At 44.4% G+C, this 15,812-nt stretch overlaps 2 protein-coding genes across 2 annotated transcripts; one reads left to right on the top strand and one right to left on the bottom strand.

Annotated features, from left to right (window-relative positions):
- Window positions 1-449: 449 nt before the first annotated feature.
- CSTL1 (cystatin like 1) lies at window positions 450-9,611 on the top strand (the record flags this gene model as incomplete). Its single annotated transcript, XM_084888409.1, has 3 exons — window positions 450-668; window positions 8,718-8,831; window positions 9,525-9,611. The coding sequence occupies 3 exons, from the start codon at window positions 450-452 to the stop codon at window positions 9,609-9,611; spliced, it is 420 nt and encodes a 139-aa protein (XP_084744535.1).
- A 2,033-nt stretch (window positions 9,612-11,644) lies between these two features.
- Window positions 11,645-14,456, bottom strand: CST11 (cystatin 11; the record flags this gene model as incomplete). Its single annotated transcript, XM_084888407.1, has 3 exons — window positions 11,645-11,728; window positions 13,513-13,617; window positions 14,235-14,456. 3 exons carry the CDS (start codon window positions 14,454-14,456, stop codon window positions 11,645-11,647), a joined length of 411 nt encoding a protein of 136 aa, XP_084744533.1.
- Window positions 14,457-15,812: the final 1,356 nt, after the last annotated feature.

The raw sequence follows: 15,812 nt of genomic DNA, 5'->3' as shown, positions 1-15,812 counted from the left end.
TTTCTTATATCCCAGTTCAAATATGTTCTCCATAAGCCTTTCCCTATTTCCATGAATGGTGTTCCTCTGTCCAATATACCAGGTCTTACCGCATAGCACTGTAGAGGTCTGTTTTGGGTTTTTTCTTCCATTGTAGGTGTAAAGGCAGGGAGAAGGTCTTACCCATTTTGGCAGGAGTTTAGACATTATGCCTGTCTGAAACACCAAAGAACCAAATGGGGTGGGAAATGACCTGATCTGAGAGTAGGTTGGGCAGCCACGCAGAGAGAGTTCTCTGCCTGGTCCTTGTGTCCAGTTGTGGGCAGGGTGTTGAAAGAAAGAGGTCCAGGTCTCAGTCTCTGTTTAAATGCAGGCAGCTTCTCCGGGAAAGTCTGCGTTGGCAAGGGCTGTGGATGAGCAGTGAGCCAGTCTGAAGGCGCAGTGGATAGCAGGTTTCTGAAGCTGCAGGCATGGGAGCTGAATGCTGGAGAAGCCTTCTGTTGTTGTTGGCTGCTCTGGTCCTGACGGCCAAATTGGATCGCTTTCAAAGGTGGGAAGGCTTCCAGGAGAAGTCCAAAAGCCAGAAAAACATGAATTCAACACTCAAATTCTTCATTGAAAACTACAACAATGTGAGCAATGACACCTACTTATTTCAAGTAGACAAGCTACTTCAAAGTTATATGCAGGTTTGTATATTGGTTTCTCTGAGTGGGTACTCCCATTCTTGCCCATTTTTTTGACATTGAATTTATTGGGGTGACAATGATAAACAATATGATACAAATTTCAGGTGCACAATTCTACAACACATCATCTGTATACCGTATTGTGTTTTCACTACCCCAAGTTAAGTCTCCATCCATCATCATCATTTATCCCCACCCCCCCATACCTTCCTTCACCTCCTCTATTCCCCTCACCTCAGCAATCACCACACTGTTTTCCATCATTACTTTTTCCATCAATACTTTTTCTAAATATCTTCCCGATTTTTTGCTCTCTCTCCTCCTTCTGGCACTCCTATGATGCAAATGCTGGGTCCTTCTTTGTCTTTTGTTATAGCCTTTGTTTTCTCTGTTTTCTATTTTGCTTAATCCTTCCACCCCCACCCGAACACCACCACCCTACCCCTCCCTGAACTATCTGCCTACTCTCTATCTCATCTCTATTTTGCTTGGTAGTTCAATTTGTTCATTAAATTCCACATATGAATGAAATCATATGTTACTTGTTTTTCTCTGACTGGCTTATTTCATTTAGCATAATACCTTCTAGGTCTATCCCTGTTGTTACAGTTGGCAAGATTTAATTCTTTTCTTATGGCTGAATCATATTCCATTGTATAGATCTTTATCTTTACCCATTCATCTATTTTTTTTCTTAATATATTTTTATTGATTTCAGAGAGGAAGGGAGAGGGAGAAAGATAGAAGCATCAATGATGAGAGAGAATCATTGATTGCATGCTCCCACTGGGAATCAAGTCCACAACCTGAGCATGTGCCCTGACCAGGAATAGAATCATGATCTCCTGGTTCATAGTTTGATGCTCAATCATGCTGGTTGGGCTATCCATTCATGTTTGATGGACACTTAAGTTGCTTTTATATCTTGTCTACTGTAAATAATGCTGCAATAAAAATATGAATGTGTACATTCTTTGGTTTAGTGTTTGGGGTTCCTTTGAATAAATACACAGAAATAGAGATGTTGGGTCTTTCCTTCTCTTTTGTTATAGCCTTTGTTTTAAAGTCTATGTTTTGGTATAAGTATTGCTACTCTGCATTTTTGTTTTGTGTGGTTTCCATTTTCATGAAATATCTTTTTCCATCCCTTTACTTTCAGTCTGTGTGTGTCTTATTTATTTTATTCATTATTTATTATTTAATTTTTTTTGAGAGAAGAAGGGGGGGGGAGAGAGAGAGAGAGAGAGACAGAGAGAGAGAGAGAGAGAGAGATGGAAACATTGATGAGAGAGAGGTCTCCTATATATGGCCTGACTGAGAATTGAACCTGCAACTTGGGTATGTGCCCTAATCAGGAATTGAACCCACCACCTTTCTGTGTACAGATGATGCTCCAACCAACTGAGCCACACTGACCAGGGTTGTGTGTGTCTTTTGATTTGAAATGAGTCCCTTACATACATACAGCATAAATAAGGGTCTTATTTTGTAATCTATTCAATCACTATATGTCTTTTTTTTTTAAATTAAATTATTATTTTTGTACATATACCATTGCCCCCCCCCAACTATATGTCTTTTGATTGGTGCACTTCATTCATTTGTATTTAACATAATTGTTGATAGATACATATTTAATGCCATTTTATTACTCAAAATTTAATCTTTTTTTCTTTTTCTCCTTAAAGAAAACCCTATAAAATTTCTTGTAAAACTGCATTTGTGGTAAAAACTCTTTTAACTTTGTCTTGTCTGGGAAGCTCTTTATCTGTCCTTCAATTCCAAATGAAAGCTTTGCTAGGTAGAGTAATCTTGATTGTAGGTCCTGGTTTTTCCCCACTTAGAATATTTTATGTCAATCTTTTCTGGCTACAAAGTTTCTGTTGAGAAATCAACTGACAAACTTATGGGAGTTCTCTTATAGGTAACTAACTACTCTTCTCTTGCTGCCTTTAAGATTCTCTCTTTGTCTTTAACCTTTGGCATTTTATTAAGATGTGTCTTGGTATGGGCTTCTTTAGGTTCATCTTGTCTGAACTCTGTGCTTCCTGGACTTCTATGTCTATTTCCTTCACCAAGTTAGGGAAGTTTTCCATCATTATCTTTTCTAAATAGCTTTTCAATTTCTTGCTCTCTCTTCTCCTTCTGGCATCCATATGATGCAAATGTTGGTATGCTTGAAGTTATCCCAGGAGCTTCTTACCCTATCCTCATTTCTTGGTTTCTTTTTTCTTTTTGCTGTTCTGATTGGGTGTTTTCTATTTCCTTATATTCCAAATTACTGATTTAATACTCTGCTTCATCTACTTTACTCTTGATTCCCTTTACTTTATTCTTCATTTTGTTTAGTGCATTCTTCATTTCTGCTGGTTCTTTTTTTATTATTATTTCCCTGTCTTGTTTATGCTGTTGAAGGTCTCATTGAGTTTCCTGAGCATCCTTCTAAGCACTGTTTTGAACTGCATATCTGGTAACTTTCTTGCCTCCACATCATTTAGTTCTTTTTCTGAAGATTTCTCCTATGCTTTCACTTGGGACCTGTTTCTCTATCTCCTCATATTGGCTGCTTCTCTGTGTTTATTTCTATATATTATATAAAGTTGCTATGTCTCCTAGACTTGGTAGAATAGCCTAATGTAGTAAGTGTCCTGCAGGGTCCAGGGACACAGCCTCCCCAGTCATCCACATTGGGTGCCTTAGGTGTGGCCCTTGTGTGGGCTGTAGGCACTGCCCTGTTGTAATTGAGCCTTCATTGATGTTGGCACATCACTGGGAGGGATTGTCTGCAAAGACTGGTGACAACTACAATGGGGGAGTTGCTTGCTGATCCCATAAAGCAGGACTTTCTTCAGTGGGGCTTTGGTGTTTGCTGAGGCTGCACCCTTAGTGTGTCACTCATGAAGGTTGGTGCATTGTAATATGGCATGTTATGAAACTGTCTACCGTGTGCACTGGCTCTGGAACCCCCTGGAAAGTGCAAGGTCAGCCACCACCTATACCTTGCCTGGGCCCACCCAGCATGAGCTACAAAGCGATCTGCAGATGGTTGCTACTTTTCCTGGACTAGTTGTCCAGAAAAAGCCAAACTGTGAACCAAGTCTGGCTGCCACTAGTGCTGGCCTTGAAGCCACTTAGCATTATAAACAGGGTATGCAGAAGCCAGATACTGCTTGTTTGAAAGATTTTAGGAAAATCTGAAGCATGAGGTCATTTGTATGGAAAAACCACTGGAAACTGCTTGAATGGGCCCCAAAGTTGGGGAATTACCAGGGCAGGGTTAACAGTGTTAGCCAGGTTGATGGAGACTTATTGTAGATATGGTGCCTGACTAACAGCTCTTTGGGCAAAAGGCTCAGAAAAGGAACAATACCTGCCAGCACTTCTGTCTGGGAGAAAGCTGCTCCTCTAGCTTTTGTAGTTAAGATGTCCCTCTTGATTTTTAACCAGCACATATGGTTATGGAACCAGTTCGTTTCATGTCTCCACCCTTCCTACCAGTCTCAACATGGCTTCTTCTTTATATCCTTAGATATAGGACTTACGTGAAGCTAAATTTCAGGCATCCTGAATAATGGTTGTTCTATAATTTAGTTGTAATTTTTTATGTGGTCTTGGGAGGTTCCCAGTACCGCATTTACCTGCAGCACCATCTTGTCCAGACTGTTTTGTCTAACAGTCTAATTTGGCAAAATATAAGTGTTCTCTGTAGGTTCCCCTCAACAACAGTAGTTCAATGTCCAGGGCTATAAAATTTAAGCCTAGACTTTCTAAAGCTGTTTTCTATAGAACACATATGTCAAACACAAGGCCCGCGGGCCAAATCCAGCCCGCCAGGCCTTGCAATGTGGCCTGCACCGCGCTGTCATCACTGCACTCCGCTGTCAGTTTATGACATTGTCAGTTTATGACTGTTCAGTAAACCATTCGGCCCACGATTTAGGCTGGATTTTAGATTTTGGCCCCTTCTCTGATTGAGTTCGACACCCCTACTATAGAAAATGAATTGTACGGAGGGGTGTTTGTTTGTTTGTTTGTTTGTTTTTTGTTGTTTTAGCAGGAGGAGACCAAGTGAGGGAAGGCTAGGCTTCAATCAGATCAACTCTTATTTTTTTTGTGTAAAAATTTCTGGTACTAATTGTAGGATGATAGAGGATGAAAAAAAAAAAAGTCGTTTGAAAATCACTTTTGTTTGTCTAACCTCTCCCCAAGGTCAGATAGTAATGTTAAAAACAAAAATTTTAACTTCCATGACTGAAAGTTTAAAAGTGCTAGCCAGAAAGAAGATTGATCTTGAGGCATGAAGTCCAAATCCCCAGCACATGGTTTGAAGGAAAAGGCACATATAATTCATTGTCTTGGACTCTGCAAGCATTTTTATACATCAAGTGGGAGAAGGGGAAAGAAAAATTTACATTAGCTATAGGCAAAGTGGTGGGAGAAAGCGGGGCCAGCTCTGAAGTAGGTGCAGAGTCTGCAAAAAGAAATGCCCATTCCTGTTGAAGGGCTGTGGGCAGCATTATGGAAAGCCCACATGTGAACAATAAGTGGAGCCTCCTGGAGTTTGATGGTTCCTGGCTAAAAGACTCTGTAGAAACAGCCAACTGGAAATCAATTCGAAATTCCAACAAAAGAAATGTGAGCAGTCTTTTGTTAGTTGACCTTCAGCCATTAACAGATGAACAGTTCTGTCTCTTTTCTCTCACTCTCTGACCTCTGTGATTTAATTTAGAACATCTCAGAATTTTCCCCTTGTCGGTAAAATATGCATTTTGGGTCAAAGGCAATACTACTTCTTAGTTCAATTATGTAGTATTGAACTAATAAAAAATTAATAGACTAGAACAGTGATTTTCAACCTTTTTCATACCATGGCACACATAAAGTAATTAGTAACATCACGTGGCACATCAAAAAATATATATCTTGCCTATCTGACCAAAATTAGGTGTAATTTTGATTCATTCACATTTGATGGCTATTGTTGTGTTGGGCTCTGTCATTTTTTTTTTTTTTTTGACAGTCTAATGGAAAAGAAATTAGTGCCTTTGACTAAATAGACAGGTATTGTATGTTTTAAAAATTCTTACGACACACCAGTGTGCTTCTTGTGACACATGGATTGAAAATCACTGGACTGATTAGAGAAGAGCAGTGGGAATGGGAGAAAACAACCAGAGCAGGGGGCAGAGAGGGACGAGCAGTGTTAACGAGACACAAACACAAATGGGCCTCATAGTCCTCAGCTTGTTCTTTCTCATAGCTCACCCTTGCCACAAAATGGTGGCTTGTTAAAGCCTAGATAGGACATTGAGGTGACTTGGCCACAAGGTGGCAGCCCTTGACCAAATTTCTTGTGGAAGTTAGCTTGTTTGCCTCTTGCCTCTTATCTCAGGAGGCCTGTCTTGTGGAATCAGTTCATTGTCATTAACAGTTACATCTGACAGAGTTGTTTGTGAGTAAACGTATGATGTCATTCAAATGGTTGAATTGACGGAGTGAATATACCTTTCAGTAGTCGGGTGACCTGGGGCAGGGATCCCTGACCATCCCCATACCGGTTACAGCATCATGGCTGTGTTTTTTCTAATACCTCACAGAGGGATACAGGAGGTGGGCACCTTCTGAGTTTGACGTCCAGATGCTCCTAATCCTGGGATTTTGGTCCAGGGCCATCCTTACTTGCAGCCTCAGTTTACTCACTTGCAAAGTAGGCAGAAAAGAGTGAGGCAGCATTTATGAAAAAACTTGTATTGTTATAATTATTCCTATTATTATTTAGCAGTCAAGTCTTATAATGAATAAGAAAGCACTACATTCACTGGAATGTCAGTTAAATTTAATGCCCATATTTTAGTTTCTTCATACATGCAGAATGTGCTGAAAGTCAATGCGACAGCACTTGGCACAAGCCCTGAAAGCTGCTAAGACTAGGATGAAACTGTCCCTTCGTAAAGAAGCCAGGAGCCCTGCATCCTGAGGTTCTTCCCTTAGTTGTGGGGACCACCAGGGTGCTGGTACTGCCTTCAGGCCTCCTCCCCAGCTACACTGCACACCTTGAGGCGCTTTTCTCTCCGGCGGTGTGAGCACTCTCTCCCTCTATCACCACTCCAGGGAGTACAGCCTTCTTATGTGGTTGGCCACAGAATTTGGACAAGGAAGCAGGACCTTCTAGGAGCTTCTCCCCTCCCCAGGCAGAACTTTCTAGTGACTAGTCCACACAGTTACTGGGAAATTCAGCCGTTTCCAACACAAACCATGTATTAGTTTTACCTCTGCATGTAGGGTTTACCTGCCACCAAAGTCTTTTGCCCTTGCATCTTTGGATCTTGCACTTGAACATGAGAACTACAAGAAAACAAATCACAACAACAGGAAGTGGCTCTTGTGTCCTTTCTTGAGGAAATGGGCACTATTATTCTCATTTTCTCAAAGAGTAAACTGAGACTCAGGCAGGTGGAGGGACTCTTTTTGCTCAGATAAAGTTGGCAAGGGATAAAGCCAGAACTTGAGCTCAATTCTTCTGTCTTCTGTTCTGACACCTCCTAACTCCATTGCTGCTTTAGAGTAATGTTTCCAACACTTGTTAAGACATTTAATAAATCGTAGTTATGTAGTTACTTTGAAATGTATTTTGTGCATTCAGTGAGATGCATGCTTCTCTTAACCCATGTAACAACTCCTAGAATAGGCATAATTATTATCTATACTCTGTCAGTGAGGAAACTAAGGCTGCTGGGCTCAAGGTCACAGCATTACCGTATGGAGAACACATGCTCCAAACCGGTTAGACTCACAAGCTTATGGGTTTTTTTTAATTAAATATTTTAATGTTGACATTGTTGCAGATGTTCCCCTTCCTCCCCCACTTTGCCCACAGGCACCTGCCTTGGCCTTTACCAAACTATTGTCCGTATCCATGTTTGTGTCCATGGGGTTTGCATATATGTGGTTTAGCTAATTGCTTCACTTTTTTTTTTTATCCAGTCATCCACATCCATCTCCTCTCCTGCAGCAGCCAGTCTGATCCACATGTCCATGCTTCCAGTTCTCTTTTGTATATCACACTATTGTGTTCATTAGATTCCACATCTTAGTGAGATCATATGGTATTGATCTTTCTTTGACTTAGTTAGCTTAGTATAATACTCTCTAGGTCCATCTATACTTTGCAAAAGGTAAGAGTTCCTTTTTTTTTCTTTCTTTTCTTCAATGTAGGATTTCATTGTGTAAATATACCATAGCTTTTTTATTCACTCATCTGCTGGTGGGCACGTTGGCATAGATATATGTCCAATCAGCTGCACTTCCAGATCTTGGCTATTTGTAAATAGTGCTGCTGGTATTGCTCAGCCTCTCAGCCAAGCACCTGCTCCAGAAGGCTCCCCTTTCCGTGACTCCCCTTCTCTTATCAGTCTCTACGTTGCTTCTTCAGTGCTCCTAGATATATGTCCAATCAGCTGCACCTCTCTTGGCTATTCAAATTGATTGAGAAGTACTTAAACTGTAATTCCAGTCCTTGGCTGGGAGCAAGGGTGCGTAGCCCAAGTTACACTGCAGCCCTCTTGAATCCTCATGTTTTGAGCTGTGTTGCTGACCGCCTTCCATCAGGTTGGCTGGGAAGGAGAGAAGGGAAGGAGGACATGGCTGGAGGGGCTGGGAGAGCAGAGGGATGAGGTGTGACTGGCTCTATCCATTCCGAGGACCATGTGTGCAGACCTGGGGGTGCTCTGGCACTGCCAGCCAGCCAAGCTCAATCTGTTGCCTTCTTTGTCTGAGGATGCAGGGGGGAGAGGTGTGACCCACCTGTGCCTGTCGCAGCGAGTGCAGTGCAGAGCCAGGGAATGGGTTATGCTCATGCTGTGCACTGACCAGTGGCCTTAGTGCCACTGTGCATCCTCAGGATGGAGGGAGAGGAGGCCATGCTTGGGTGGGTGAGCCAGATACAGGGATGTGGCTCCTGGGGCTTCCTTTACATTCTAGCCTCCTTTGGAGAGAGCCAGCAGCTGGATGCTTTGACTCAAAACTAACAGTGCTATTGCTTTTCTGTAGCTGACAACAGGAGTGGAGTATCTGGCCACCGTCAAGATTAGCCGGACCAAGTGCAAAAAGAACAGCACAAAGATTCATTCGTGCCCCCAACAAAGCGAGAAGAAGTTGAAGAAGGTGTGTGGTGGCTGTCATCTGAAAAGAGACTCCTAATCGAAGGGAGAAAAGTCAAAACTTTAAACGTTAACACAAATTGGACGTTGACAGCTTTTACAGCTGTGTGGACTGGGGCATAGCCAGGGCACAGCCCCATGGCTGCTGAAACCACCCAAAGTGCTGGGGGTAGGAGAGAGGCCCTCTAACTGGACAGTCTCCCCCACCCTGGGCATGGCACCGGCCTGGACCCTGGCCTCCAGACTCCTGGCCCACCCCCAGCCTTCAGTGAAAGCAGCATTTTTCTTTCTGCGGGGACCTTGTTCTGTCATGGCTTGCACTCTCCAGGCCCCTGAGGATTGTTTAATTGCCTCCTTGTCTTCAAGAATTTGCTCACTCTTTTCCTGGTTCCTCTTGGTGACACCACCTACTGGCAATTATGAGTCTCCCTGTGCCTGAGTGCATGTGCCTGGGGTCTGGGGTCTGAGGAGGGCTTTCCGGTTGTGTTTGCTCCAGCTCCCAAGTAGCTGGGCAGAGGGAGCCCCAGGTGACATTCCTGTTCTGGGCCTTAAACCCCACTTCCCCCTTCAGATGGCTAAGCAGATCCTCCCCACCCACATGGCCAGGTGCAGCCTCAGCCATGATTCTCAACTCCCACTGAGGGTCTCAGGGCAGGAGATTTCCCTGAAAGCTGATTGTGTCTTTCTCCTTCCACAGAGTTTCATTTGCGATTTTTTGATATACACTGTGCCCTGGATGAACTATTACGAGCTTTGGAACAACTCCTGTCAGGAGGCCTACTAGTAAATGGGTTTGTGCAAAGATCCTCGATGAAACCTTAGATGGCTGTGCTGTGCATTTTCTTCTGGAAGGACCTCATCCCCCTCAGCAGGGTCTCACTATACATACACCTACACATGTACACACATATGCACTAACTCTCACACACTCACACAGCGCGCACACACATACACATACACTCACATAAACCCAAGCACACATTCACACACTCTCACTCACATTCACACTCACTCATGCACACAGACAGTGGTCTTTAGAGGGCTGGTTCAATTTGAGCAGGAGGTTGTTACATATTTGGATGAATCTCATAACTTTTTCTACATCAGCCCGTATCTCTGAGGCACATCTTGACCTCTGACCCGAGCTTGAGGGAGCTCTGTTTCTTCTCAATGCACATACAACTCCGTGACTGACACGTGCCTTTTTGAGTGTGTCCATGATCGCCTAGACCAACACTCCCCGCGCCCCCCCTCCTCCCCCCAGTATCAGATTCACTGGAAGGATTCCCAGGACTCAGCATAGAACCATACTCATGGCTGTGGTTCATTATAGTGAAAGGACACAGAGCAACATTTGCAAAGGGGAGATGAGCCTGGTGGCTTTATTTAAAACCCTGAATCACGCTATTGGGTGATGCTTATTCTCCACTGCTAATTGCCATTCATGGAAGAGGAGCCCCTTACATAGCATTCCTGCTTTTGCTGTCCTCATCACTTCTCTCCAGGAGAACTTAATCGAATTGGCCTATTTGGGAAGAAAAAACTGGGCATTGTAGTCCAGGTCCTACTCTTTCCCACCGGGGACACACATTTTCCTTGTCAACTCCAGGAGAGGAATCTCTCTGTGAAGAGACTTGCTCTGGTCCAATATCGCTGATGATGGGCGTATACTGAGAATGTGGGGGTGCGGGGGGGGGGGGATAGGTGCGATCCACCTGTCCTGTCACAGCGAGTGCAGTGCAGAGCCAGGGAATGGGTTGCGCACATGCTGCGCACTGACCAGTGGCCTTAGTGCCACTGTGCATCCTCAGGATGGAGGGAGAGAAGGGGGCCATGCTTGGGTGGGTGAGCCAGGCACAGGGATGTGGCTCCTGGGGCGTCCCTCTCCATTCTAGCCTTCCTTGGAGAGAGCCAGTAACTGGATGCTTTGACTCAAAACTAACAGTGCTATTGCTTTTCTGTAGCTGACAACAGGAGTGGAGTATCTAGCCACCGTAAAGATTAGCCGGACCAAGTGCAAAAAGAATTTGGTATTAGAAAGTGCACTTGCCTATAAAAATAAGGTACATCTCCCAACTTAGTCCTTATCAGTAACAAAGGTCTTTGAGCTTTTGTAGTTAGTTATATTATTTCTCTGTGTTTTGCATTTTATTTTATTTTATTTTAAATATATTTTATTGATTTTGTACAGAGAGGAAGGGAGAGAGATAGAGAGCTAGAAACATCGATGAGAGAAAGTCATCGATCAGCTGCCTCTTGCACACCCCCTACCGGGGATATGCCCGCAACCAAGGTACATGCCCTTGACCGGAATCGAACCCGGGACCCTTCAGTCCCCAAGCCGACGCTCTATCCATTGAGCCAAACCGGTCTCAGCTGTGTTTTGCATTTTAGACAAGAAAGAAGATACTCTTTATTGGACCTCTCAGGGATGCCATCATAGGCCATATTTGCCAATATCTGTTGGCTTAAAGCTTCTTTCCTCTTCTCTCGTCTTTCCCCTTTCTCCGTTTTGTTTTAATCTAAAGAAACCTCCTGGGTGTGAGGATAGTGTTGAAGTTCTGCTATCGTGCAGGTTGTGGAGGCTATCAGGCCAGAAATTATTCATGTCATCTCATTTGGACCCCAAAACTGCCCTGCCCAGAAGACCTTCAGATTATATTATTATGAACTGAAGAATTTGGGGGGAAATGGAATTTTACACATTGAGAACATTCAGAGAACAGGCGGACAAACATTTATTTTCTGTACAGGGAATTACTGCGTATTGCAGGATACTTCCACATAGAGTGACCACAGGTGTGTGCTCCAGGACACCTAGCCATTGGTGCAATTTTTACGCAGAGTTTTGTACTTTTCAAACCAGGGAACAACAAACACTGAATAAAAGCACTCAATTTGCTAAAAAACAAAAAAACAAAAAACAATATTTTAAAAAGATAACATGTAAGGTGGAAATTTTAAAGGGGAAAGAAGAGGATATAATACTTGTGGATGGTTTATTCTTTATTGTGACTTTAATCACTTGATAGTATTAGAGTTGAGGTCATTCCAGAAAATGTCCTTTTATTTGTAGTTAAACTTTGAGACTAGAAATAAAGTGTCCACCCTGCATATATTCACTGACTGTTTTCCCTCTTCATTTTTATTCGTGTTGTTTACTTCACACTTTTTCTTACTTGACCTGTACTGGCTTCATCAATCCATCCATCCATACATACATACATCCTCTCAACCATCTCCATCCATCCTATTTCCATTGACCAAGCCTTCCTTTCTTTCACCCAGATCATCCATCTTTCTTTCCTTCCTCCCATCCTTCATTTATCCATCCATATACTCATTCATCACACCCTCTTTTTCTCCCTTGCCCCTATTCTCTCCCAAGATGTTCTTTTATTTTTTAACTTCCTTCTTCCTCCATAATGAAAAATCAATAAATAAATTTTGCATATTATAATTTTTTAGTGTCAGTTTGTTTTCCTGCTCTTCATTGGAAAGTCCAGGCTGGGGGATGTGGTGGTGGTGGTGGGAGGCTTAACTATGCATTTATATTTTTCCTAAAATAGAAATCAGAATACTAATTCTACCAATTAGTCATATCAATAGGATCCTCCAATTTTACTTTACTGCTATCTTCAATTACTTTGTTAATAGATTTCATGATCTCTAGGGAAGAACTAAAAAAGTCTATTTTGCTAGATTTTGAAGAATTATTTGTGATGAAAGTACAGAGAGAGCTCTTGATCACACATTTCTACATTGAGAACACCCCAGACCATTATAACTGGGGTCACCATATAATTGATGAACCACCATATAATTGATGAACCAGGACATACATGCTGTAAGCAAATGGAGATGGCATTAGAGATGACAATAAGAAGCTAAGTGCAATCAGGACTATTACAGGCAGGGTGGGACATAGGAGCATCCTCATTCTAACTCATTTGGGTAAAGAGAAGTGATTTGAAGGGCCTATGGGCTTTGAGACCTTCAAGGCCCTATGCAAGTTGGCCCATCCTGACTGCACACTGCAGCTATGAATGTCTGGCCAGCCTCCCTTGGATGTGACAACACTGGGTGGGAATGAAGTGTGTGTGTGTGTAGGGGGGGGGGGGGATTGGAACTAAGCCACTGCTGGGGGAGGTGGCTCCTCAGCAGATCACACACAAACAGGTTTGACCTCCCTTACCCCAACCCACTCCTATCACCCATTAAACTATCTCTGAACTCATTTTCTTATCTCCTCTCCCATTTTGCCTCCAACACTGCTGGACAAAAGGGACAGAGGCCAGTAGCCCAGTGGTTTTGTGTTAACATCAGGCTGATATTCAGAAATTCATCAGGGCATACCAGTGAGGTCCCCCTGGCTGCTGAAATAGCTAACTACTTCCTTCAGCCCCAGAGTGTTCCCTGGAGCTCAGCCACTTAGCTTCCCCCTCTCAACCCTTTCGACTGCCCCATTATTTTTCCAGCAATGAAGAGCCGGACCCACCAGGCAGGATCTGGGCCACTCTCACCTTCACTGCTCTGTTTTGAGAAAGCAGGTGTTTGTTACCCTGATTCCTTTTTAAGCAAGCTCAACTATATCCCCAGTAATTCCACCCCACATTATTCTAAAGCCACAGGCAAACCCTATTAAAAAGGAGTTGACCCTGAGTTAAGGTGTGTTCACCCAGTACCTTGTAAAGCTTCCCTTCCTGAAAGCTGCAGTTGTTGGCCCCCAGCCGTTGACAGGTGGTCCGCCGCATCTCGAAGTTCATGTGGTACTCCATGTGGTCGGTCATCTGTGGGAAGCAAGTGGCAAGGAGAAAAAAGGATTTCTTCTTCTCCATAGCTTCTGGGGGTGGGACCTCTTTCCCGTGGTGCCAAAGGGCAAAGACTCCATCCTGGATAGAGTGGTGGGTCCCTCTCTCCCCAACCATCTGACTCCCATGCCTCTTTTTTGTCATTTGAGGATAACTCACTAGAAACCATTCTGTGGGCAAAGCCACCCATTGGAAAATCCAAGTGATGCCAATTATACCTCTACAGGGTCTGCAAACTTTGTCTACAAAGGACCAGAGAGCAAACATTTAGCCTTTGGGGGCATGTGGCCTCAACTCTGCAATTACAGCACAAAAGCAGCCCACAGGACAGGGCACACATGGTGTGGCTGGGAACCAATAAAATGAAACAAATTATAGAGGCAGCAACAGGCAGATTTGGCCCTTCGGCCACAATGCACACTGACTCTGGAATTGGGCACCACTTAAGCAACTTTATCAGTGAACTTATGTGTCTCTTCAAATGCCCACTTCACATTAAATGAGGCTGAATTTCATGTGAATGGACTTGCCCCAGAATGTCAGCAGCCCCCTGGCACAGGGACACGGGGAAGAGAGGGGAGAGGAACCCCACTGACCAGCTTCTTGACCTTCAGGACACGCACAATCCGGAAGTTGTACTTGTCATCACTTTCCTGGTTGAACTCATTGGTCACGTACTCCAAGGTGGCTACCACGTAGGGTATTGATGCAGCCACTTCATGGACACTTATAAAGGTCTTCTTTGCTTGGTAGGTGAAGGCCACCAGGGCCACCAGAATGGCCAGGAGAAGCTGTGGGGCCTGCCTAGGTCTAGCCATTGCCCCGCAGCTCAGGGAGCCTAGGAAGAGCTCCCTCCACGTCCTGGTTCCCAGGGACCCTGACTGGCCTGGCAGATTTAAGCCCATCCATGGTGGACGCCCACAGCTCTCCTCCCCATCTCTTCATCCACAGCTGAACCTGATGAGCAGGGGAGATTGTGCAATGGCTGGCAAGCTCACTCTCACTTCCTCCTACCCTTTTGCATCCATTCATGTCTTTTATTCATACACCCATCTTCTCTTTTGGGGGTTGCTCTCTCAGCAACACCCCCTCTCCTCCTGCTGCCCCAGCATTATCTGGGTGGAAGCCAGGCCAGGGGTCTCTGTTCACTGAGCTCGCCTCAGTTAGGGATGTGGGATGTCTGGAGCGACAGGAAGCACTTGAGACACAGGGGACACTGATGCCAGGGCAGTGGGGCATGAACAGGTGAGCTGGGTGAACACCACCACATCCTTCCTGACCTCTTGACCTTCCCTCTGATGTTTCTTGTCATCCCTCTCCACTTTACCTGGCCAACCGGGATACAAGCTTTCCCTCAAGCCCAATCCTTGGCCTCTTGTTCTGTGTCAATAATTCTTAACTTTGGGAGGCCTGGGCCCCGTGGAGAAGCTGATGTCCCCAGAAAGCAGAGGGTGTGCCCTGTATGGGAAGCAGGCTCCGCTTGCAGATGTAGTCAAGCTGTGGCTTTATTTTCACTCTCTCCTGTCCCTTTGGATGGGCACAGCCATGCCGTTTGTCTCCTGGGACCTTTTAAGACACTCTCAGACAGTGCAGATGGCCCAGCCCCGCAATGGAGATACTCCAGGTGGTCAGTAACCGCTCCAGACTGTCAGAGCTTTGAACCTCCTGGAGGTCTGCATGTGGGAAGAAGTAATTGCTTCCCTGCTTCCCCATCTACTCTGGCTGCTCTCCCTCCACCATCTCACAGCCCTGGGTTTGAGGACCTTCCTGGTGCTGGTTCTAGCGAAGTGAAAGGGGACTGGAAAGTTTCTACGGGCTTCAGCTTCAGTGCTCCCCAAACCTGGTGGAGTTTTAAAGCTGACTCTTCTGCTGGTGCCTTCCTGGCTCTCCCCTAACCTCCACTGCTAGTTAACCCGCCCTCCTCCCCCACCCCAGCTCTCTTGGCAGCTGTGTTAGTTTCTTCTGATTGCCCTATCAAGTTACCAACAACAGTGGCTTAAAACAGCACACATTTATTATATGATCTCACAGTTTTGGAGCTCAGAAGTCCTAAAATCAAGGTGTTGGCAGGGTTGCATTCCTCCTGGAGACTCTAGGGAAGGACCTATTATCTTGTCTTTTTTTTTTTTTTTTTTTTTAACATTTGTCACAAACCATAACAAGCTGCATTTGAT

This window comes from Pipistrellus hanaki, assembly GCF_964339955.1.
Source record: "Pipistrellus hanaki genome assembly, chromosome: 6".
In the NCBI taxonomy this organism is placed as follows: Eukaryota; Metazoa; Chordata; class Mammalia; order Chiroptera; family Vespertilionidae; genus Pipistrellus; species Pipistrellus hanaki.
Note: the sequence above shows the minus strand (reverse complement) of the source record. Positions and strands in the feature narration are given on the sequence as shown.